Source organism: Lacerta agilis, chromosome 12 (genome assembly GCF_009819535.1).
Source record: "Lacerta agilis isolate rLacAgi1 chromosome 12, rLacAgi1.pri, whole genome shotgun sequence".
NCBI lineage: Eukaryota > Metazoa > Chordata > Lepidosauria > Squamata > Lacertidae > Lacerta > Lacerta agilis.
In genome coordinates this window covers 5,698,699-5,725,231 of record NC_046323.1, presented here as the reverse complement: position 1 = coordinate 5,725,231, position 26,533 = coordinate 5,698,699, and the positions used below count along the sequence as shown (strand labels likewise).

At 44.5% G+C, this 26,533-nt stretch overlaps 1 protein-coding gene across 1 annotated transcript in view; it reads right to left on the bottom strand.

Moving 5' to 3' along the window:
- Positions 1-26,533, bottom strand: part of AOAH (acyloxyacyl hydrolase) — an 83,541-nt gene that overhangs the window by 393 nt on the left and 56,615 nt on the right. The window contains exons 13-20 of the mRNA XM_033165905.1: positions 26,407-26,489; positions 24,201-24,237; positions 21,313-21,387; positions 17,541-17,713; positions 14,735-14,793; positions 13,171-13,230; positions 10,824-10,920; positions 6,910-6,986 (exon numbers count right to left, since the gene is read on the bottom strand). Of these exons, the coding sequence (XP_033021796.1) occupies positions 6,910-6,986; positions 10,824-10,920; positions 13,171-13,230; positions 14,735-14,793; positions 17,541-17,713; positions 21,313-21,387; positions 24,201-24,237; positions 26,407-26,489 (661 nt within the window). The remainder of the gene's footprint in view (positions 1-6,909; positions 6,987-10,823; positions 10,921-13,170; positions 13,231-14,734; positions 14,794-17,540; positions 17,714-21,312; positions 21,388-24,200; positions 24,238-26,406; positions 26,490-26,533) is intronic.

Below are 26,533 nucleotides of genomic sequence, written 5' to 3'. Positions count from 1 at the left end.
AAAATGTGGCCAGTAAAAACAAACCTTGGCACCACTAACATGGCCATGAAATTTAATACTTTAACAGTCGCTGGTTCATGGATATTTCTGTAACTAACATTACAGTATTCGGCTGCACATTGCTCAGTGAATCTCATGTTTACCAAATGCCTGTTTCCTTAGATTTGTTTGGCTAATACAGGAACAATGCAAACCAAATTTTTCAGTGCACTCAGAGTGCAAAATTGCTTTGAAAGGAAAATTAGTCCCTGCCTAGCATGCCTTTTACAACAGACTCTCCTATCTAGTTAATATATGTTTTTATCTGATGCATCTGACCCACAATTTTAACCTTTCAATTTTGCTATATTAAGGTTGATCTACTTTCATCTCAGAATTTTGCTGGGATTTCAATGACTATGTGACTAAAATTAATAAGAAAGCCAGCCTACATCAATGGCACACGGAAACTACAATGCACCTTTATCACATAGTTTTTAGTGATCCTAAACAGATTTCATGTCCTAAACCCCAGGAGATTTTTGTGGCAGGAAGCAAAACCAACATATGTGCATCTTTTCTTTATGAGGAGTGCTAATTTTGTTGCAGATGCATTTGTTTGGGAGCTATAAGTAACCATTAAGCAAGTGTAATTCTAGCAAAATCAATTATTGTGTAATAGGACAATATAATTTTATCTCACGGATCCATTGTTCCCTGTGTAGGTGGAAAAGTCACATTAAATGGACCATATGGTATTTCAATCTCTCTTCCACCATTGGTAAATAAACATCTCCCTTTCCTGTATTTGAAAAATATACAACACAGATAGCTATTTTTGCCTTAACAGATTTAGCCTCACCATATACCTCATAAAGACTGCAATTCCAAACATGTTTACCTGAGATTAAGTCCAAAGGAACTTAATTATTATTAAACACATATAGGATTGTACTCTATGAAAAGGGAAAGAGACCAATTTCCGTTAATTTGGTTAATCTTGGCTTCCAGCTACTCAACAAATGTAGCAATTTGGGTGGCTCAAAGTATAAAGAAGATGCTTTCATGAAGGTGATTTCCCTCAAGCAACTGTATAAACCAGGGGTCAGCCCCACAAGTAACCCAGAGATGTATTTTAAATAAAAGGATACCGGTACATTCTACTCATGTAAAAACACGCTAACTCCCGGACTGCGGGCCGGATTTAGAAGTCGATTGGGCTGGATGCGGCCCCCGGGCCTTAGTTTGCCTACCCATGGTACAAACTGGTGTGGCAACATGAGGTGCTCCGTGAACAAACAGTTAACAACAAAAGAAGGACCACTGAAATTCACAGCACAATTTTTTTTCTTTAAAAATGTGCTAACATGTCAACAGAAACTTCGCCCTCTACATAATTCTTACTTCCTCTTCCCAAGTTCAGCTAAAATGCTAGCTTATTTCTGCCCTACCACAGAGCTGCCTATATGACTAATTAAATGCTTTTCCAGGTTCAGAGAGTTAGGTACAGTAAGTGCTTCTCTTCAGCTCAGTCTTTTAAAATATGTAAATCACCGCATGAATTTTTCCAGCGTCGGGGTTTTCTGACAAATACATTTTGTCATTTGGAAGGAAAGGGTCCAGTGGCCCCCCCAGCTGTGTTCTCCTATCCTTATAAAGTGATTATAATTCTCAGAATAAACTCAGACTGGTCCGCTTGAGCCGGGTGTATTGCCTTAGAGCTTTCTGAAGCATATAACAATTTTGCTTTTATTCGGTTGTGCTCAAATGCATGGCTATGTCAGCAATCAAACCCTCAAAGCTAGCATTGCCCTTGAAGCTGTTCAGTTACCCAGCCTCCCTGTAGCTTAGATTTGAGGGTTAAGGAAGAAAAGGATGAGGCTATTAAAAAAAGGGAAATATTTATTTTGTAAACCCCCCTCCACCCTCCCCAAAAAAAACTCTAACCCAACAGGTGGACTGGGGGGAGAAGGCTGTACAATCTTGCAAATATGTCCCATATCCAAAAGCAATCCATCAAAGGACAGTATTAAGAATGGGATTTCTCGGCATAATTTACTGAACAGCAGGTTTATTTTCTCCTAGATGCCAAGTGGTTCTGAAAATTTCACTTGACTTTAAATGGCTTCAGTGCACAAGCCATTTATTTATTCTGATGTCGACGACCCTTTCACACTGACCGTGAGCAGAGATGGAGCTGCTTGCACAAAGTGGAATCTCATGTCACGTATCGGAATACAGGAACCACATATGCAGGCCCAGATTTGTGAGTCTTGCTTTCTCCCTCCCAATAGCAATAATAAGCAATCATACATTGTTCCAATTGCATATACATTGTGTGCAGGTGCTAATTTCATGGGGGTTACATTCCGGGTCCCTTGCATGCACAAGTGAAATCGCGTAAAGTGGGGAGCACTCTGAACACCCTCTCTGCCGCTCTCCCTTCAATCCATTCCAAAAGCGCTACATCCAAAAATATCCACAACTAGAACTGAAGCACTGGAGGAACATGCTGCTGCTGCTGCGCCACCCCACATATTAGCTGTTAGGAGAGGAGGCTGAGCAGCGTAAACAAAGCCCCGCTGCGTCTCCAGCCATTTTGGGGGCTTTCTCTGCCCTCACTGATGTCCTCTTTGGGTTCCAGGGAGGGTCTCTTCACAAGCCATGAAGACTCTCCAGCTCTCTCCCGCCATTGGCAGGTTTGAATCAAATTACTTAATTATTTACCAGGGCCATCGATTGGGCGTAACTGGGGTGTGTATAGTCATATACAAAATGAAATAATGGGTTCCTTAATACCAGAGGAAAAGCAGAGATGGAAAAGGAGAGAGACAGAGAAATTGTTGCAGCCAAGATAAAGGAGATAGATGATTGAGTATTTTGCTGATATTTACTTATTCTTTATCCAACTGTTGGTTGGCGAAGAACGCAGGCCTCAATTAAGTGGGAAAGGAACCATGCAATGAGCTCCATCTGCACAGTGTTCCTGAATTTGAACACTTGTGGGAAGACCCCACAGGGAAATGGCTCCCACACCACTAGGTAAATATAGGAGAAACGCTGGAAGAAAGTTAGTTTCCAAATTGTAGCCCACGTCTTTCCATGTAACTTTTAAAATATAATCTTATTAAAGGAATTGGATGAATACTTAATTGCCTGAATCCCCAGCAGAGCATGCTTGTAACAGGCTTACGGTATATTTATTAAACGGACTTCTATTAGTTTAATAGTTATTACTAAGAATTTTTTTTAATCAGCATTCTTTCAGTATTCTTTTGAGGGATATGACAATTAAAGTGGTATTAACTGTCTATATTGAATATGCAAATGAGACAAAACCCACCAAGGAAAGGTATCCGTGTTCAGTGTATTTACAAATATGCCGAGACTTCAGTAGGGACTGAGGACTAATGTGCCAAATGTTTTTGTGGAAAGGGGTTTTTGATGAGGGGTTTGAACAATGTAAGAGTTGGCATTTGTGAAGGTGTTCTAGGAGAGAGCACCAGGTTTAAGCAGCAGCAAGAGAGAAAAGGGTGGAAGTGATGGAGGGAGCAGGAAAATTTAGGTCGAATCCAATTGTTGTACATATGCTGACAAGACTATGACCTTGCAGAGCTTTTAGTCAGTGGAACGAAAATAGAGACCACCCATTTCCCATGCTATTCCAAAAGCCTGCTACCCTTCTGGAGCAGATTTAGGTGGGGTGAAGGAGAAAAGAATATCCTCAAATACTGCCTTGGTTTCTGTCCCTCTACTGTTAAGATTCCCCTGGATAAAAGAGCAGAGGGACACTAACTGGATATAATCCTTCCAGATCACTGAGGGTGGCAGAACTAGAGGAGCAACAGTCTTGGGCAAGGATCTGTTGGAGTAAAAGAACAGAGAAATGAATGAAGGCAAGGTCAGGGAGGGCTTAGCAGGTAACAACGCAGGTTTTGTGCTGAATCGCAGAGGCAAGGAGCCATTGCTGGAGGTTAAGGAAGGTTAATTATGGTGCTGGAGGAGACTCTTGAGAGTCCCATGGACTGCAAAAAAACCAAACTTATCCATCCTTAAAGAAATCAGCCCTGAGTGCTCACTGGAAGGGCAGATCCTGAAGTTGAGGTTGGCCTCCTCATGAGAAGAGAAAACTCCCTGGAAAAGACCCTGATGTTGGGAAAGATGGAGGGCACAAGGAAAAGGGGAAGACAGAGGATGAGATGGTTGGACAGTGTTCTCGAAGCGACTGGCATGAGTTTGGCCAAACTGTGGGAGGCAGTGAAAGATAGGCGTGCCTGGCGTGCTCTGGTCCATGGGGTCACGAAGAGTCGGACACGACTGAATGACTGAACAACAACAAAGGAAGGGTGCCACATAGAGCAAATTACTTTGGCACAGGGGTCAGCAAACTTTTTCAGCAGGGGGCCGGTCCACTGTCCCTCAGACCTTTGGGGGGGCGGACTATATTTTTTTAAAAAAATATGAATGAATTCCTATACCCCACTTGTGGCGGTTCGCTCAACCTGCACAGGTCCCCCAGACGTTTAACGGTCCATTGATACCTGCACTCACCACTTTATTAATTAACCGCTGCCACCAACCAGTCTGTCTGGTATTTACTTCACTCAGTTCAGTCAAGGAGAATATTGGAACAAAACTGTTTTATTTGAAGTTTGGTACATAAGCATGTGGTTTCTGAATAAACAGTACTTTCTTGGTTGTGTTCTTGTTAACAACAGTGCCCAACGATTTCTCCCTCCCCTGTTCCTACTCCTTCCCTTGCCACCCTCCTTCCAGCCTCTCAATACCCACAACAAGCCCCCTGGGATAAAGACAAACGACAAGCCTAAAGACAAGCCCAAAAGACTAAAGACAAGACTAAAGAACAGACTAAGAACTCCCTTCCTTCCCCGGGAGGGGTTTATATAGCCCACATAACTCCGCCCCCTAAAGGTTCTTACTGGTTATTCCTTTTAACTCCTACTGTGCCAATCCTAAATTTGGGTGATCGCCACACCCACAAATAACCCAGAGATGCATTTTAAATAAAAGGACACATGTAAAAACACGCTGATTCCCGGACCTTCCGTGGGCCGGATTGAGAAGGCGATTGGGCCGCATCCGGACCCCGGGCCTTAGTTTGGGGACCCCTGCTTTCGCAGCAAAGTTCCAGGGAGACATGAGGGGGCTGAGATACAGCAAAGAAAGGCCAGAGAGGAGAAGTCATTAAGGCAGGCAGTGATCAGAACGTTGACTAAAATTTTGCGCCAAGAGCGGGAGGGTTATGTCTTTTCAATTCTGTAAGAGGAGAAGCAACCTGACTGGGTGACAGATTGAATATAGGAAGCAAATGAGAAAGGGGGTCAAATATGAAGCCAAGGTTGTGTGCTTGTTTAATATGGTGAATGGCGATGTTATAAATGAATACTGAAGAGGCTTGCTGAGAAAGAGAAGAGCACCAGCCTTGGACATAGTGAGCTTGAGGCAGTGTGAAACATCTGAGCGCAAATATCAGACAGGAAATTTAAAATGCAAAAATGGATGATGAGGATTATGGGGCACAGAGGTGTCGGGGCTAGTTCAGATGCAGGTCAGCACTCTAATGCAGAGACGAGCAGGAAGTTTAATTCTTTATTCATTCAAGAAAACAGCAGATAACGCAGAGAGGCCTCAAGGCCGGACCAGCTTCCATAGCACACTTGCCAGGAAGTTCCTGCTTCCTACTTTCTGCTAAGTCCCCTCCTCCTCCAGAGGTTGCCCACCTAGGCATAAACTATGGCGGGAGGGAGCCCTTGCTCATCGTTCTGCCACATGCATAGCTCTTCGTGTCCTTGGAGATAAGGGAAGCTGGGAGCCTAACAGCAGGACAGGCAAGAACCTAGGAAGCTTCATGTGTGGAGTCTGAACTGATTTCTGCTCTTGGGTCTTCTTGGGTTGCTTTTTCAGCAGACAACCATCCTATGCCCCATAGGACCCCCCCCCCAAATGTTGATGAGCATTGCCATTCAAATGTTGTCCGTGTGCCATGTCGTGTGATCACTTGCCCCCCCCCCCAATATTTTATTCAAGTTGGCACCCCAGCTCTGTCTTCAATGCCCCCCTAACCTTCCTCCTCTGAGGCTTCCCGATGAGGTTTGCCGGCTGGTCCCCCCCCCCCCGGTCATCCAGCCTGTCCCTGACAAGAGGTTACATTATTGTCATCATGATCACCTAGGATTCTCACCCATCCATAAGGTCTGGGCAGGGTTACGGCAATTCAAAAATACAGTATCAAAATTGTCAGGGACTGGGCAGAGGAGGACAGTATAGATTTATAAGAGGGGTTTGAGGGAGGTTGCAGCTCAGAGATACCGTAGATGAGGGGGAAAGTTGGGAAATCATGGCAGAGCTAGAGTAACACCCAGCTGCCACGTTGTCATTAGAAAGCATTCCAGGCCCTCCATCTCCCAGAATCCGGCGAGCCTTAAAAGTAGGAGAGCAAAGAGCTCAAAGACAGAGGGCACGAAGCAGCACCCCTAGAGGAGGTGATGATGATGACGAATGAGGAAGAGGGAGAGACGGGGGGGTGGAGATTCACTCAGGACACCATTATCCAAGAGGCTGGTTCTATAGCCTCTCTCTGTAAAGATTGAAATAAAAAAGGACAATATGAAACTTTTCTTTGTCTTTATACTTTTCTGGGCAACCAGCCGGGAGCTGCTGACAGCATCCTGACAGAAATCCATTTTTTAAAAATAGTCAAATGGGTTCTAATGTACAATGTCAAATGCTGGGGTAGAGAGGCGTTATCTTCAGTGTAAAGGTGATGTTGAAAGATGGGCTTGATGCAGACAACGCATAAGAGTTCCTTTGTCAGAAGACGGAAAGAGGTTGTGCTCTTGAGTACCCACATTTCTCATTATTGTGCCTTTTGCCTCCGATTCCTATCCCCTGCCCTTCTCTGCTACTTACCTGGTTAGGATGAAATCCATCCACGGGTTCTATAAGCTGCCAGGCCTCTCCTCCAGATTTCTGCCACATCTCAGCAACTGTAAATGAGATAATCACAGCAGATTATGCACGGCACGTATAAGCGCCACATTCACTCCACCCAGCATCGCAGGCAGTATTTTTAGCACATGAGTTGCGTACATGAAGATTATGATGATTTATGAAACGTTGTCAGAGCCAATACCGCATCCAATCCCCTTTCCTTCTAGGCGGCATTTAAGCCTTTCCAAGATATTTATGCAAGGTAAACTCTTGGAGCAGAAATGCTGGCAGAGGAACACACATTCAGTTCCAAGTAAGAATGAGGCTCACATGAGGCCAAGCAGGTACAAAATATCAAAACTTAAGTGTTCTGATTTAACACTTTCCGTCTACTATTCTTCAGTTGCCTCTTCCACAGAATCAAAATTCAAGGTCATTGCTTTCTGGAAACAAAGTGGACGGTTGTGGTTATACATGTGCTTGGATCTGAACCATTTTCATTACTGCATATGACTGGTCCAAACGGTCAAATGAGGTTCAGATATGCCAAAGGCCCCAAACTCTTCTTGGGAAATTATGCCTTAACCCGGGCAACCTTCTAAATCCCCCCTCTCTGTTCACACTTCAGAGCTGGGGGGGGGGGAGGACAGTTTTCTTGCATTGCCAATGGCCCTATATTGTTTCTTAATGGCCCTAGCAGCTGGTTTTGCATGGGCTAGCCCAGGAATTCCTCTGCAGCCTGTATAAAAGGTAAAGGACCCCTGACAGTTAAGTCCAGTCGCGGACGACTCTGGGGTTGCGGTGCTTATCTTGCTTTATTGGCCGAGGGAGCCGGCGTATAGCTTCCAGGTCATGTGGTAGCATGACTAAGCCGCTTCTGGTGAACCAGAGCAGCGCACGGAAACACCGTTTACCTTCCTGCTGGAGTGGTACCTATCTATCTACTTGCACTTTTGGGGCATGCTTTCGAACTGCTAGGTTGGCAGGAGCTGGGGCAGAGCAATGAGAGCTCACCCCATCGCAGGGATTTGAACCACCAAACCTTCTGAGCGGCAAGCCCTTGGCTCTGTGGTTTAGACCACAGCGCCACCCGTGTCCCCTTCAAATCCCAAATAATCAAAATCCTACCATTTATTAATTTCCAGGGGTTTTTTTGTGGGGGGGGAACCTATAACAATACTAATCTCTCATAAATTGACAGTTAGCATTATTTTCAGTCTGTTATGCCCCTACCCGAATACATCAGATTTCTTGCATGTGAACATATGTCACCCCACTCTGTGATCTAGATTTTAAAAAACACTTCCAGTGTTGGGAGTTTAAGAGGGTTAAACGAACTATGACAGAAGCTCAGTGTGTGCTCACACATATTTTTTTTTTTTTGCTCACTTTCCACTTTTTCAGGTCTTTAAGTGCTACTGTACAAGACTCTGTGAGCAGCAATGTTAAGAGGAAGGGATTTCTATAGCAGGAACCAACGGATCCAGCATGCCGCCTCCAGCTCTCTGAATAAACTATTATCTGTTTCAGTCCAATAAGCTTCATGGGGGACTTAAGAAACGGTCTAAAATTCTGGGTGAGGCCTAATCCACAGTGAAACCAGTGCCAGAGCTCTCAAACGCCAAAAATTAGGACTTCACCCAAAGCCGGAGGGGTGGGCGGAGAGACTGCAATAGCTGCTGAATATTTAATAATACTTTGAGATTCCGAAAAGGGGGTTGCACTAACTTTAGCAAAAAGAAAATGAAAAATAGGTCAATGAATAGAGCAGAGGGAGGCAAGAAGGGGAACTGACAAGGGATACATCTACTAAGAAGAAGCCTTTAATTGTAAACACGATTATGGGCCTGTGACAAACATTCCCTAAGGTTGTGTTGCATTTTCTTTCGTTTGCCAACGGGAAAAGGTAAACCCCATTGATTTCCCCGCCCAAACCTGACTCGATATATTCAGCACTTCGAAGTAATTTAGCTCATCAGCAATCAGATAATGACTCTCGTGAAACATTAAGAGGGTATTCAGAATGGTTTTGATTTAAGCGACGGATCCCTTAATAATTTATTGTAAGCAAAGAATAAGTAATTGCATAACTAAGTAAAAGGAATGTTTAGGAAGCAAAGTCTGTAAGCCTCTTGTGCCTGGATCCTGCGTGAAAGATCCACAAACTTTACAAAGATTACACATACTGTTTCCTTGCTCGGTTGGCACCCACATGAGTTGACTGGGAGCCAGGTGCACATTCACGTGGCCAGTGGTCTACTGATTTTGGCTGGACTAGCTGACCATCCAAAATCTGTATTCTCCACCAACGTGTTCCTTCCTCAATGGAAGAAGAGTTTGGATTTAATATCCCGCTTTTCACTACCCGAAGGAGTCTCAAAGCGGCTCACATTCTCCTTTCCCTTCCTCCCCCACAACAAACACTCTGTGAGGTGAGTGGGGCTGAGAGACTTCAGAGAAGTGTGACTAGCCCAAGGTCACCCAGCAGCTGCATGTGGAGGAGCGGAGACGCGAACCCGGTTCCCCAGATTACGAGTCTACCACTCTTAACCACTACACCACACTGGCTCTCAATGTCCCCCAATGGAGGGACAGATTCTTCTTTTCAGCATCACAATGAGCTCAGGGCCAGCCCACTCGTGAGACAAGGTGTGGTGACTGCCTCAGGCGGCAGGATCCACAGGGGCAGCAGGTGTCAATCTTTCTCTCCTTCCCCCTTCTTCCCTGGTGAGGAGGGGGGTGCCATTTTGGGATCTGCTCAAGGTGCCAAAATGTCCCTGGGAGAGCTTTCAGATCTAACACAAGGTCAGATCAGAATTCAGCCTCTGGACCAGCCGGGCTTCTGCCCACAGAAAAAGTCATCCAGGTCCCCCTCAATCCTTATAGTAGTCCCCGTGGGAAGCCTTCTCCCCATTACTGCTGCTGATGGGGGTGACTGCTGGAACTAGCAAGGGGAGAGGGGAAGTAGACTGTATGCAAGACCCTTCTAACCTCTGGATCCAGCAAATCTTAGAATGTAAGCCAAGCTAGCTTCCTGTGTTGAGGAGATAGCCTGGGTTATGTGCCATTATGGGAAGCAAAGCAAAGAGGAGATGGCAAATGTTTGGGGCCTGTCCCCCACCTCATGGTCAGTTAGAAGGATGAAGCCACAAAGTTGAAAGTCGCAGTGATGTGAGCTAGTAGCAAAGCAGCAAGCTCGAGAGCGTTTGATTTCTGTTTGAATCCAAGGCTGTGGCTGTGGGAGAAGCAAGGCGCTCCTGGGGTGTGGATGCCGCGAGCCTCTCCATCGCAGGCTCAGGTTGTATATATATGTAAATAAAGGCACCACAGTCTCTGCTGTCCCTCATTCCCGAAGGAAACGCAAACCCGGGGTAAGCGCCTGCAACCCCCGGAATCTCGCACTGCTCAGAGATTGGGGTGGTGTCTTGCTGGACACTTGCTGAGGTCCACCCCCTGACTGTCACCTCCTAGAGCCCTGTGGCCCTGCTTGCCTCCCTTTTCTGTCACTGCTTGCACATCGGTCCTCTCTGAGCATGCAGGAGAGAGGAGGCAGGGCAACATCCTCCAGCTACCTTGTTTTCTGGGAAACCCAGCCAGATGGACAGGGTATAAATAAAAAATATTATTATTATTATTATTATTATTATTATTATTATTGGTAGTTATCAATCCTGGGCAAGTGAATGGAGTGCAGCAACAGCAGGTTGTCCCATTCAAGGATTGGGGGCCTACTGATGCCACCTTTCCCAAGTCCCACCCCCCACCCCCAGTACCCAAACCCAGAGACGTCCTTAGGGAAACGAACAATTGGAATTGGAATTTGTCTTTTGGACTGGTAGGCATCACCCCTCCCTTCCAGTGATATGTATCGAGTGGTTCTTTATTCAGCTTACCTTCCTTCAGTGGGTAATCCATGTAGAAAACGTCAAAATTGGCGTATTTCTCAGATTTCGCCATCTCCTTCAGGACACTGGAAAGCTGTAAGGCTCTCTGTGGGGTGCCAGGGTGGGATGGGGTGTGGGAATCCAGAAGAAATATATGTGTGAATTGTTTTATTGTTATGCGAACTCTTAGAGTGGTACATGCTCTAGTTATCTCCCGCTTGGACTACTGCAATGCGCTCTACGTGGGGCTACCTTTGAAGGTGACCCGGAAACTACAACTAATCCAGAATGCGGCAGTTAGAGTGGTGACTGGGAGTGGCCGCCGGGACCACATAACACCGGTCCTGAGAGATCTACATTGGCTCCCAGTACGTTTCCGAGCACAATTCCAAGTGTTGGTGCTGACCTTTAAAGCCCTAAACGGCCTCAATCCTATATACCTGAAGGAGCGTCTCCACCCCCATCGTTCAGCCCAGACACTGAGGTCCAGCACCGAGGGCCTTCTGGCAGTTCCCTCATTGCAAGAAGCAAAGCTATAGGGAACCAGGCAGAGGGCCTTCTCAGTAGTGGCGCCCGCCCTGTGGAACGCCCTCCCATCAGAGGTCAAAGAGATAAACAACTACCTGACATTCAGAAAATACCTGAAGGCAGCCCTGTTTAGGGAAGTTTTTAATCTGTGATATTTTAATGTATTTTAATATTTGTTGGAAGCCGCCCAGAGTAGCTGGGGAGACCCAGCCAGATGGGCGGGGTACAAATAATAAATTATTATTATTATTATTATTATTATTATTATTATTATTATTATTATTATTATTATTATTATTATTATTATCCATCTCTGCCTTCCAAGAGTTCAGAGCACCTTACAGTAATATGCACAATAAAACAACATGCAAGCTTTGTGCTGGCACACCGCTTTCAGCTTCTGTGCACAAAAATAAGTGTGAAATTACGGTAAATCTGCCACTTAACATCCAAGTCACAGAGTCGCCGCCCCGCTCTTTGTTTGTACAAACAGCTGACCTTGCTTACAACCTTGACCAATATGTTATTAAGATATTGGTGCACAGTATATAGAGCAACCTGCTTCTTGGGAGAAAAGCAATGACAAACCTAGACAGCATCTTAAAAAGCAAAGACATCACCTTGCCGACAAAGGTCCGTATAGTTAAAGCTATGGTTTTCCCAGTAGTAATGTACGGAAGTGAGAGCTGGACCATAAAGAAGGCTGATCGCCGAAGAATTGATGCTTTTGAATTATGGTGCTGGAGGAGACTCTTGAGAGTCCCATGGACTGCAAGAAGATCAAACCTATCCATCCTTAAAGAAATCAGCCTTGAGTGCTCACTAGAAGGACAGATCCTGAAGTTGAGGCTCCAGTACTTTGGCCACCTCATGAGAAGAGAAGACTCCCTAGAAAAGACCCTGATGTTGGGAAAGATGGAGGGCACAAGGAGAAGGGGACGGCAGAGGATGAGATGGTTGGACAGTGTTCTCAAAGCTACTGACATGAGTTTGGCCAAACTGCGAGAGGCAGTGAAGGATAGGCGTGCCTGGCGTGCTCTGGTCCATGGGGTCATGAAGAGTCGGACACGACTGAACAACAACAACATATAGAGCAACATTCCCCTGCAAGGACCTGAGCTTCACAACCGGTTATGCATTCAATGCCAGCCTAAGCCATTTCCAGTCGGTAGAAAGACAATTCCCTCTTGGAGCTGCTGTAGGCAAAACTGCTTGAGCGAAAAGGTCCCTCAAGTGCCACTTTTTGTTAAATTCATTTATAACTGATTCAGATATCCAAGACAGAGCACACTACAGTTCCTCCTTGAGTCTAACTGAGCTGCTTCAGACGTCATGTGGAGGGAGAGTGCCTGCTTGGCCCCTCCACGCCAAGACTCCCTTGCATGTAGAAAGCTAGCACAACAGAGAAAATATTACGCTAGAAGCACTTGATACATTACGCAGACTGCTTTCAAAAATGTTCATTCTTAGGCAAGGCAGTCCCATAAAAAGTCTATTAGCTTGCACCCAACCTTGAAGATTTAAGTGAGATGCTACTCTGGGAAAGAACAAGAACTGGCAGGCAATTTTGCTGGCATTTGAACCCCATGTACATTAAGCAGATTGTTCAAATATATAAGAAACTGAATCTGATCTGAGCATCTTGAATTGAAGCAGAGCAAAAGAAGCCCTTGCTGATATTAGGAGTCCAGATTTCTTCACTAAAACAGTGATATAAAATATCCTGTCCGTTAAAACTTTATTTCCTTCTTACAGCAGAAGTCCAAACACCATCTTTAAAAATAGAATATCTGAATATATTTTAAAATTACTTTTATATTAAACATACCTCTGAGGTCAGGTTCCTAAGAGTGGCATTTGCAGACATCCAGCCAACGCATGGAGAAGACTGTGTGAATGTGGAAAGATTTAAATATTTGTGTGTGTAAAATAATAATAATAATAATAATAATAATAATAATAATAATAATAATTTATTTATACCCCACCCATCTGGATGGACTTCCCTAGCCACTCTGGGCGGCTTCCAACAAAATATTAAAATACAATAATTCATCAAACATTAAAAGCTTCCCTAAACAGGGCTGGCTTCAGATGTCTTCTAAAAGTTTGGTAGTTGTTGTTCTCTTTGACATCTGGTGGGAGGGCATTCTGCAGGTCAGGTGCCACTACCAAGAAGGCCCTTCCTCTGAAGATCACAGGGTAGTTGTTTTTTTATTATTATTATTATTATTATTATTATTATTATTATTATTATTATTATTATTATTATTACTACTACTACTACTACTACTACTACTACTACTACACACACAAATACATAGCAACAATAAAAAGAATAGCCCCACACAGACAAATAGTTTAAAATACCATAGATTGTTTAATTAATTATAGGGAGAAGAGGAAAGTTTTTGCCTTGCACCTAAAGATATGTAATAAAGGCACCAGGAGACAGAGGAAAAACCTCCATTAACTGGAAGGCTGGAGATGCTATAAAAAACATGGCATGTATTTTTTAAAACAAAGTGTTACGGTTTCAGACCTAGGCAGGGAACACAGAGTGAAGGAGATAATTCAGATTAACAACTGAAATTCAGAAAACTGATGTTCTTAATAGATGTGGATTCAATTGTTCGTAATCTCTGGCATGCTTGAAGAACTTTACATCTGTTTGGAGCACTAAAACTCAGGGATGGCCTACAAGAACTTGGGTGAGATCCCCCTTCTTCTCCCCCAGTTAAGTTTGGATCCTGTCATCACTCCAGGACTTCACCTCTTCAATTTGCCCTTGGGGCTTGTTGATCCCAACAGACTTGCTTTTGCCCTGGGCAACACTTTGGTAAGAAACAGCAAGGTATTGGGACTAGCAAGGGAATCCAACACTAATCTCCTTCCATTTGCTTCTTCTTCAAAGTTCCACCTTGTGATAAGGCCAGCCCTGTCTAAAAGCCTAGAGATTAGCTCATAGTCTATGCTTGCTACATACAGTTACATGCCTAATTACTTTACGCCAGGGGTCAGCAAACTTTTTCAGCCGTGGGCCAGTCCACCGTCCCTCAGACCATGTGGCAGACCAGACTATATTTTGCAAAAAAATAATGAACGAATTCCTATGCCCCACAAATAACCCAGAGATGCATTTTAAATAAAAGCACACATTCTACTTATGTAAAAACATGCTGAATCCGCAGGCCAGATTGAGAAGGCGATTGGACCGCATCCGGCCCTTAGGTTGCCGACCCCTGCTTTACGCTCTCCCTAAAGGAAGGTTCGTTTACGAACCTCATGAACTTCCACCACAACTAGGTGTCAAACCAACAGAATGCATCACCTTTCATACTCAGCTTTTTTCAGCCCAAGATGTAATTGCATTGGACATTGAGGCAACTTACCTGTAGACAGCTGAGAAACGAGTAAAAATGTTCGTATGTGACATCTTTGTTCAACTGGCCTGGAAGACAGAAATATTTTCAAAACTGACCACGTGAAAACCTATGTCCCTTGCTGGAAACGCATTAGAAATCTGCCTGGCGAGAGCATTTGAGCGAACGTGTTTGGTCTTAACTCAGGGAGAGGAAGCTCACTTCTGACCTTTGCATGTTGAGCGTGAAAATCTCAAGAGATTCTCATTGTGTTCAGTGCAGTTGGGAGACTTCCAATATCAACACACAAAGGTCAGAAGTGGAGTTGTGGGAGAAGGGAACATTGAGGGTTGCTATGCACCCCCCGCCCCAAGTCTAAAATGCATCTACCTAAAAGCATGAAAAAGGCTAAGAATTTTACTGTTTGTGCTCAGGAACCCAAGTACATAGAATAGGCAGCCAGCGGTCGGACGCTCTCCCTCCTTTGAAATTTCCTGCCACTATCACTATATTCATTAGTGTACAGTGGCTATTTTGATAGCTGGCATATGTACATGGTAATCCTCATGAAGATTTGGCACAGGCAACGGTGACAAAATTAGGTATAAGGCACTTAATAGCAGTTTGTCTCATTACTGGATCTGTAATCGGCAGCAACTCTATTCAGGCATCTTTAGTTTTAGCTAAAAGCGATGCACAAAGCCTAGTGTTTGTTTGGTTTACCTTCCAGCTTTTCTCCGATGTTTTGGGATAAGTTAAGGGACGTGGGTGGCGCTGTGGGTTAACCCACAGAGCCTAGGGCTTGCTGATCAGAAGGTCAGCGGTTCAAATCCCTGCGACGGGGTGAGCTCCTGTTGCTTGGTCCCAGCTCCTGCCCACCTAGCAGTTCGAAAGCACATCAAAGTGCAACTGATAAATAGGTACCGCTCCGGCGGGAAGGTAAACAACGTTTCTGTGTGCTGCTCTGGTTCGCCAGAAGCGGCTTAAGCCATGCTGGCCACATGACCTGGAAGCTGTACGCCGGCTCCCTCAGCCAATAAAGTGAGATGTGCACCGCAACCCCAGAGTCGTCCACAACTGGACGTAATAGTCAGGAGTCCCTTTACCTTTACCTTTAAGGTTCATAAGGCCTTTTATGCTCTCCACAACTTTGTGAAGCAAAGCTGAGCAGTATGATTTGCCCAAGTTTGCTCAGACACCTGCACAGCTATGTAAGGATTCAAAATGAGCTCTCTTTGGCCCCATTCATATATATCCTTTGTAACTGCTGCCGCAAATAAACTCCCTCAGGCTGATTCACACAACGTATTCGCAATACACTATATAGCAGGCATAGGCAAACTCGGCCCTCCAGATGTTTTGGGACTACAACTCCCATGATCCCTAGCTAGCAGGACCAGTGGTCAGGGATGATGGGAACTGTAGTCTCAAAACACCTGGAGGGCCGAGTTTGCCTACGCCTGCTATATAGCCTACCATATGCTTTATTGCTGCCCCTTCACATCTGTGTCTCGAGTCACATTACACACACACACACACACACACACACACACACCTTTTCCACCTCTATTCTCAGCCAATTAAGTTAACAAGAGATCAGAGTCACATAATATTCAGTTCAAACCCCAGGTCTGAGTGAATGATGCTTTACCCATTAACAAGCCTTTCATTCTCCAAAACCAATCTAGCTTTTTCACATCAAGGAGGAAGATTAAAGATGACTGTGTGCATTCATGGCTTTCATTTTTTTTTATACCTCTCGCAGGTTGGCTTTAAAGGTGGAAATAATGCATTCTGTCACAGAAAGAAACATATACTCCTTCTGTCCAGGTGACCTAAATTCAAGTATTGTTAAACTCACATTAGGCTTCCCATAACATGCTCTATATTAAGAAATGTTTGCATTTGATCATTTGTCTCATAGTTTTTTCTCGTTCTCGGATCAAGACAATGAATTACAGTATCTTAAGCTGAACTCCTATATGCTCTTAGAAGGGAATAAGTCCCACTGAATTCAGGGCACCCAGTTGGAAGCGCTAAAACCTGTCAGGCAGGCAGTCTGCCTTTGACACAATTGGGAAGAGAAACATGGAGTTCAGACAGTGTGTAAAACATTTAAAGTTTAGAAAGAAATGATACAAAAGAGCAGGGAGATTTATTTATTTTTTGCCAAAGGCGGCACTGGTGGAATTTTCAGCTATGACCACAAAAAATGTAATCACCAAAGCCCAAACCAAGTTCTCCTTTATATATCTTAACTACAGTATACCCACTATCTAGTACAAAGCTGGACAATGTGCTTTCACTGAAAGGAGGAGCAGCACCTCAAATTTGACAACTTGCACAAATCTGAGGGTCCCAGAAGAGCCACGTGGTGAATGAACTGGCACTCAGAATCCCGGCGCTGCCATTTCACAGCACCTCCGCACACTGCCGTAGCAAGCCCAGATGGTACCCAGTGCAGGACCCAGGGCAGTGCCTGTGCGACACCCTGTATGGACTGCGCATGTGCACTCCATACAGAATGCTGCACATGCTCAGTCTGTACGGGATGCCGCTTGCACACGGCAGCCGTATGGGATGCCGCTCATGCACGGCAACCATACAGGCTGCCATGTGAGTGGCATCCTGTACGGACGGCACGAGAGAGTGGCAGCCTGTACGGATGCCGCGCAAGCACGTGCTCTCAGCCGCTCTACAGTTGGGGGGAGGCAGGGGCCATCTTGTCACCCCTCCCAGAGTAGAACCTGGGGCAACCCGCCCCCTCCGCCCCTCCCTTCCCACGCCCCTGCCTCTGCAGCATCACCACTCTAAGAAAGAAAGTTGGCGTACTTACCAAGAGGATAGAATCTATTGTGCAAGTTATCCCACAGAAAGTGACCGTCTACCAAACCGGTTAAAAGCACGTGGCTCCCATTGGGAAGGATGCCATTTAGATATTGTAGAGCCCGCATAACATTGGCGCGCATCTGCTGGGGCCGTGTCATGTGTTTGACAGTGTCAGGATACCTAAGAAAGAAAAAGACCACACGGTGCTTAGCAAGGAACAGCAAGAGCAAAACGGCTAAATGGTCTCCTGTTTGGCTACGTTTTGGGTGATCTGTTTGGATGCGTTAGTGGAGGGGTTAAGCTTGAGCTAGATCAGTTTCCACGACTTGTGAGTCAGCTGCTTGGTCCTCCCCATTCTTGCTGTTCTCCAGGCAGTTGTCAAGACTACGAGGGTTACTGAACCCCAGCGGCTGCCATAAGCGGCTGGCAAGCTTTGAGAAACGATGGATCATCAAGCTGTGCAAGGCTGGGACTAGATGGTTAATTGGGGCCACCCTGACCCCGTGATTCCATGCAGAATTTCAAGAGTTTAGTGCCGGATGTGCCTCATGTGTCCCAACAAAGCTGGGATGTATCCTTGTTAAGAAGCAATGGTTCTGAAAGATTAAAAGTTAAATATTGACATGTGTCTCCATCTGTAGATGCAACACTGTCCCACTGCGGTTAGCAGAAGCTCTTAGAAGATCAAGCATTTTCAGAACTGGGGAGCTTGGGCAGAGAAGCCTCTATCACGGCTGATTTACCATTAAGGGAGTTTAATCTTTTTTTCTGTTATTTCTTTCAGTTGTCCCTCATTTCAAAGCACAGATTGCCTCTGGCCCCAATCAGTCAGCTCTTGTTTCCTTCTTGTTATCATGCCTTTATGTCACAGATAAAATACAGCAATGGGAAAAGAAAGCTGCAGAGATGATCAGTTAGTGGAAAAACAGCAAATCTAACAATTTTGCTTGCTTCCCTGCTCCTTTAGGAAAAACCCCAGAACCCCACTGTGCATTCATTTTGTTCCATGTTTCTTCTTCTTCTTTTTTTTTATTTCGCTGTCCTACATTTGTGCCTTGGTAGGCTGTGAGATATGTACCATCTGTCTATATTTTTGTACATCCTCCTCATTTGGACATCAAAAATTGGGTTCTGCTGGGAAAGCACATGATTCGCCAATTTCATTATCTCTGCCACTTACAAATGCCTGTATTTCTCAATCTCTCACTTGCCACCTTGGCATGAAATATTGGCAGTTAGCTGTGCTTTGGCTGAGGTGTGATTCTGCAGTGCTGGAGATACAGCACTTACTTCAGCTAGAAACAGGCCTGAATTAGAGCAGGATAGGGACGCGGGTGGCGCTGTGGGTTAAACCACAGAGCCTAGGGCTTGCTGATCAGAAGGTCGGTGGTTCGAATCCCCGCGATGGGGTGAGCTCCCGTTGTTCGGTCCCTGCTCCTGCCCACCTAGCAGTTCGAAAACACGTCAAAGTGCAAGTAGATAAATAGGTACCGCTCCGGCGGGAAGGTATAAGGCGTTTCTGTGCGCTGCTCTGGTTCGCCAGAAGCGGCTTTGTCATGCTGGCCACGACTTGGAAGCTGTACGCCGGCTCGCCATTAATGCGAGATGAGCGCCACAACCCCAGAGTCGGACAGGGGTCCCTTTACCTTTACCTTTAGGGATGCATTATTCCAATCAAAATGGCTCTAAATACCACTTTAATAGGATAGTGAAATAGTGTCACTTGTTAATTAAAACAACCGCCATTTTTAAAGGAAAAAACCAGCAACCCAGTATCTGTTATGAATGCTTCTGTTTCACTTTATCTCCATATTAATTCCTGGACGATGAATGTATAGTTTGATATCCCAAAAAATACATCTCTGTTTTGTGAGTTGGCAAAGATTTTGATGGCGCTAAAGCCAAGGGTGAGTTTAGGGGAAAGTGCTGTACACATTCTAGTGGACTTTTACAGATCCAATATTCCATTGCGTGCCTCTTCCCCCTCTTTCCCCAGTACTATCTCCCCAACAGATTCATCCCAGTGCCTTTTTAAAGGAAGTTATCACCGTGAAAAGTAACAGGAACCAGCCAACAGCTTCCCTTGAGACCACAGCTAGACTTGAACAAGGGCAAACATTGATGTTTCATTCTTCTGCAGAATAAGATGCATTCTCTTTCTGATACAAAGGTCTGGGGTTCTTGTGGAACTCGTGCAGTTTCAAAACTTAGGCACTAACAGCATAATGTACTAAAACCATCCAAATGGAAGTAAGAAAGAAAAAAAAAACCCAGAAAGACAAAGCAAGAAAGAAATGATGGCACAACTTGCTGGAGTAACATTTGTGAGATATTGCAGGGAGAGGGGTAAGGTAGGCACTTGTGTCTGAAAAGAAAAACTCCTCTTGTCACATTAATAGTGCAAATGGACAATATGGTACCAACACAGGCCATTTATTTAAATGTCAATATTCCCAAGTGAGGGTGAAAGAAAAGCAACAGGATTAGATACTCCATCCTAAATTTTGTATAGTGAACTGAGGAGCTTGGTATTTCATATTATTTTTCCTTCATTTATTTCCATTCACGATACACCGCAGCTCAGCCAATGCCAAGCATTACTGACTAGTTATTTAGATTCACAATATTGAGCTTTTGGCATAGTTTCAAACCACTGCACGATGTAAATCTTCTATTATGGTAACTAATACCTCAGTATTATTATTATTATTATTATTATTATTATTATTATTATTATTATTATTAAACTGCTTCTACTTGCAGGCTGCCTGTCATTTATATGACCAAGCAATCTCATAGTTGGCACATTCCCACTAAATATGAGTTTATTTGGCAACATTCATGAATATTTGGTGTATCTGGATACAAATATTAAGCTTGTATTCCACTATAGAATATATTTTACGCCACTCATTATTTCTAAAGCTTTCTATGATTATTACAATTATTATTTTATTATCTTGTAGCCTTATTATTTCTGTTTACGACTGTCTTTAGTACTACCTTAGTTTGATGTTTTGTTCGTTAGAGTAATTTTTCCAACAAAAAGTAGTAGCAGTATTTCAGCAGAACAGAATTAATGAAATGGCATAGCCAGGGAACATCCTGCAAAAATAGTCATAAACTATCCCTCCCCATCTCTCCACCTGTCTCTCTCTCTCTCTCTGCAGAAGTAAACAATTTAGTTATAAAAGCAGTAGAATGCATACATGCATGAACAATTTAAATATACCAGAATGTACACATGAGCACTTGTGCGTCCCCACACCAGCAAGATCCAGGTAATTCTATCAAGGATGTTACACAAATGATAATTAAAACATACCCTGCATATATTGGTTTTTACACCTGTTTAACTATCATGCTTTTTACATGTAGTGGTACCTTGGTTTACGAACTTAATCCATTCCGGAAGTCCGTTCTTAAACCAAAGCATTCTTAAACCAAGGCGTGCTTTCCCAAAGCAGCAGGGAACTCAATTTACAAATGGAACACACTCAACAGGAAGCAAAACATGTTCTGCTTCCAAGGCAAAGTTCACAAACCAAAACACCTACTTCCGGGTTTGCAGCGTTCTTAATCCAAGTTGTTCATAAACTAAGCTGTTCTTAAACCAAGGTACCACTGTAGGCCTACATTCCCCCCTCCCCCAAGAAGCCTCAATATTCTTGTTTAGAGAACTATAGTTTCCGGAGTTCTCTGGAAAGGGGGAATGACTATTAAATTAGTTTAAGTGTAATGGAGATATAACCAATGTCACATTTTTCTTAAAACCTTACCCATTGCAGACGTCATTTCCAATCATTGAAAAGATAACAATTGCTGGCTTGTCAAACTGTTGACTCCTTGCCAAGCTGGAAATAAAAGATAAACGAAAACTCAATCTTAAAATTCTACCCACAGCATGAACAATCCACAGCATGAGCAATTCTCTCTGGGTTGTATCTAACTCAGAGCCAATCCAATGAAATCAATGGACATGTCTAACTTAGGTCCACTGATTTAAGTAGGTCTACACTGAGTATGGGGATCCAGGTGGCGCTGTGGGTTAAACCACAGAGTCTAGGGCTTGCTGATTTGATGGTCGGCGGTTCAAATCCCCGCAATGACAGGGTGAGCTCCCATTGCTCAGTCCCAGCTCCTGCCCACCTAGCAGTTCGAAAGCACGTCAAAGTGCAAGTAGATAAATAGGGACCGCTCCGGCAGGAAGGTAAATGGTGTTTCCGTGCGCTCCTCTGGTTCACCAGAAGCGGTTTAGTCATGCTGGCCACATGACCCGGAAGCAGTCAGCGGACAAACGACGGCTCCCTTGGCCTATAGAGCGAGATGAGCGCCGCAACCCCAGAGTTGGACACGACTGGACCTAATGGTCAGGGGTCCCTTTACCTTTACCTTGCTCTGAGTATGACTTAGATATAACCCTCTCTTTCCCTCTATAACATAAAGTACATCCCTATTATACATAACTTACTAATACAATATAATTTTATAGGGGTTTACAGCAAGTAAGGTAAAGGTAAAGGGACCCCTGACCACTAGGTCCAGTTGCGAACAACTCTGGGGTTGCGGTGCTCATCTTGCTTTACTGGCCGAGGGAGCCGGCGTACAGCTCAAGGGTCATGTGGCCAGCATGACTAAGCTGCTTCTGGCGAACCAGAGCAGTGCACGGAAACACCATTTACCTTCCCGCCGGAGCGGTACCTATTTATCTACTTGCACTTTTACGTGCTTTTGAACTGCTAGGTGGGCAGGTGCTGGGACCGAATAACGGGAGCTCACCCCGTCACGGGGATTCAAGCCGCCGACCTTCTGATCGGCAAGCCCTAGGCTCTGTGGTTTAGACCACAGCGCCACCCGCATCCCTACCTTACAGCAAGTAGATGAGGCTTTAAGATTAGGGTGCTCATCAATATAATCAATGACAACTGGTGATGACAATGAGAATAATAGAATCAAAGAATTGTAGAGTTGGAAGGGATCCTGAGGGTTTTCTAGTCCAACCCCCTGCAAGGCAGTTATCTTGTCCACAGCCATCCCTGGGTGTCCTTGAACCACCAACCTTCCGGTTAACAGCCAGATGCACTCACCCATTGTGCCATGGGAGGGACACTTAAGTTTTTCTTTAACATAGCAGCTTCTCATAGTAAGCAGTTACTTACTATGTGCATGTTTACTATGACATATACTATGACATATACACAGCTTTCTTAATAGGGACCTGGGAAGGTCACACCACCAGTTATAGAAACCTATTCCTAGGGGCCAAGGGGTCTTTGTCCCCCAATAAAATATTTTCAGGGCCCAGCGCTGTCCAAAGTTGACAGGCATTGTCATTTAAATGTGTGCATCGTGTTGTTGTTGTTGTTATTATTATTATTATTATTATTATTATTAATTTATACCCTGACCTCCCCGGCCAAGACCGGGCTCAGGGCGGCTAACACTGAATATAAATACAGTAAAAACATTAAAAACAAACAAACAAAAACAGTTGATTAAAATATAAGTTAGAATACAGTTTAAAATGCAGCCTCGTTTTAGTGGCAGCCCATAGATCAAAGCCATAAGGGGGGGAAACATCAAAATTCACTGGAGCCAACTATCCATGCTGGTTCTACACGGACCCGCAAAAAGAGCTGAGGGAAAATTTATATACAAATCCCATATAAGGGGTTCCATCAAAAAAATAAAAATAAAATAAAAAGGGGGGGGGGGTTAGACTGAGTCCAGCCCAAAGGCCAGGCGGAACAGCTCCGTCTTACAGGCCCTGCGGAAAGATGTCTAATCCCGCAGGGCCCTGATCTCCTGTGGTAGGGTGTTGCACCAGGCTGGGGCCAGAGCTGGAAAGGCCCTGGCCCTGGTTGACACCAATCTAACCTCCTTGGGGCTTGGGACTTCCAAAGTGTTGTTATTTATGGACCTTAAGGTCATCCGCAGGGCATACCAGTAGGTACGAGGGTCCTAGGCCGCATAGGGCTTTAAAGGTCAAAACCAGCCCCTTAAACCTGACCCTGTACTCCACCGGGAGCCAGTGCAGTCATGTGATCAATTATGTGGCGCAAGGCTTACCTGCCCCCCCCCCATATTTTATTCATCTAATTCAGTATTGTCAACTGTGATAGCAGTGGTACTCCAATTGATTCAGGTAGCAGCTTTTCCCAGACTAACCTGGAGATGCCAGGGAATAATAATAATAATAATAATAATAATAATAATAATAATAATAATAATAATATATTTATTTATACGCCGCCCATCTGGCTGGGTTTCCCCAGCCACTCTGGGCGGCTTGAATGTTGCTCCTTCTGCAGGCAAAGCAGTTGCTCAACCACTGAGCTATAGCCCTTCCCCAAATAGATTTAGGCAAAGGAAGTACCGGTAACTCTCAAGCTACTTCAGAGCTGAAAACCACTGGTTTGGATGGCTTTAACATATTAGATGTTAAAACGTTAAATATGAAAAGGATTTGACAAATTCATGGAGGATACATCGAGCAACAACTATTGTCATGTTAGCCAAATGGAATCTCAGCCTCTGAATGTTTGCATAGCGCATTTGGACTTTCAAGTAGCAAAGTGATGGTGGCGTAGCTGGGGCGTTGCATTGTCCTGCAGCGAGCTATTTAAACTATGGATCAAATAGTTCAAATCCCCCATTAACTATTTACCTCTTTACAAGCTCTAGGACGTTGTTCGAAGAGCCGCCTAGATGGTCAAAGGCAATGAATGAAAGAGAGTTTAACACGGCTGAAGTAACAAGAAGAAGAAGAGTTTGGATTTGATATCCCGCTTTTCACTACCCGAAGGAGTCTCAAAGCGGCTAACATTCTCCTTTCCCTTCCTCCCCCACAACAAACACTCTGTGAGGTGAGTGGGCTGAGAGACTTCAAAGAAGTGCGACTAGCCCAAGGTCACCCAGCAGCCGCATGTGGAGGAGCGGGGAAGCGAACCCGGTTCCCCAGATTATGAGTCTACCGCTCTTAACCACTACACCACACTGGCTCTCAAGACTTGTAACAGGCATGAAACATCCGATGAAATAAGGTCCCCTTGAAATTGGCAAGATTTGAGTGAATAGCGATTAACTTGGGGGGGGGGTCTAGCTGGAAAGCTGGACCTACTATTTCCCAATTAAGTTGGCTTACTTCCCATAACCCACTAGGGTTCTCAGGCAGCAACCCAGATATCACCCATCTCTTGCCAGCGGTTGTGCAGCAAACCCAAAGCACTGCTGACTATGGCAGCCAGGAAAGGCAGATGAAAGGACCTGAGGGAAGCAGTTGAGAGAAACTATGGTGCCTCAGTTCACAGTAAACTGAATATACAGGGTAGAATCTACCCCTTTCCATTACAATCTGTATCACAATGACCGTAATAAACAGTCTCTGATTATGAGCTTTTGAAAACAAAAGCCCCAAGTTGTCCATCACCTATTCTCAAGGCACATTTTTGCATCTGCAAATGTATTCTGCAACCTGCAGCCAATTATTTTGCTGAAAAGCCATGGCAAACATGATTAAAACCAAGTATTTAGGGGGTTGCCCTAGAAGGCCTCGAACATTTGCAACCTGTAGGAAGTCAGTCATGGATGAATGCCAGACTGACAGAAGCGTGGCAGGGGATGAGAAAAGATACAGTTAGACTTGTATGCTAGAACAGTCTGGCTGTGAACTGGCCTTATCTTACTGGCTGTGAACTGGCCTTAGCTTACTGTTTGCTCCCCCAAACCATAAAAGGTGGTGTAACAATTCAAAGTTGCAAAGAAGCTCCAGGTTTCCCTAAGTGCATCTAGGTGAACTAGGATTCCCCAAGGCAGCCGAGATAAAGATAACATTTTCCTGCTTCCAATGGCACTCAATGGCTACCGTGAAATATCTGCCTTCCTAATGTTCAATAGGCCAGAACATTCATTAACGGTTACATTATTCGGATCCAAGACAAAACACATCATCGCAGAATGTGACAAAAGTACAGGTGAGAAACCTTATCATGAGACGCGGGGAAATGAGTTCAGGAAGAGGCTTCCCATCAATCACAGATGCTAGGAACACATGAACAGCTGGAGGCACCCTGTCCCCGAGTACCCTGGAATAAGCTGAAAATAATCAGGGGGAGGACAGGCTTTCTATCAGTGAGGACTAGCTGATCATTCTTGGAGCTTATATGTGGTTATTTGCAGCTCAAGCCATATGTATCCAGGGTACAGAGTTTTCAATAAGCAGAAGGCTGCCTGTCTGAGGCGTTATACCTTGTTTCCTGAACTGTCAAGCGGCATGAATTAATTACAGGAAAAAATCTGTCCCAGTCAGTGCATCTATATTTGGAAGAATGAGAAGAAAATGCACCCGCTTTATGTTGCTGAAGAGGATGCTGGTGTGTCCAGCAAACTTCATGTTTTAATATGAGTACCAGTGTCTGTTACCACTATGTCCAGTGATATGTTTGAATGCTGATTCTCGGCAATATGTTGTTGTTGTTTTTAATCCTTACTCCTACGTATTTGTGTGCTTGCTAATAGTTAGCCAGCCAGCCAGCCAGCCATAGGAATATAGGATACCTTCTTAGATTGAGTCAGACCAGTGATTCAGTCTAGCTCAGTATTGTCTTTACTGAGTTGCAGTGACTCTTCCAAGGTTTCAGACAGAGGTCTTTCCCAGCCCTACCTGGAGATGACAAGAATTAAACCCGGGGCCTTAGCCTTCTGCATGCAGCGCTCTATGTGCCTTCCCTAGAAACAGGAATGACGAGGTTTGTATATTGCTCAATCTGCATTCAAAATGGTCCCCTTCCCCCCCCCCCCGCCTTGCTGTTCAACAGCTTCTACTTATGGTGAAGGAATGTGCACCGGTGCGAGCGAAGAGCGAAACAAGGTACCATTTTTGGAGATGTTCTGGTAATCTCTATGGTTGCAGCGGTTTCTTTTTTGTAAATATAGGTACAGCGACTCTGTCCAGCCTCTGAAACAAAGTTGACAGAACTCTGGTTTAGTGAATGCATGGCA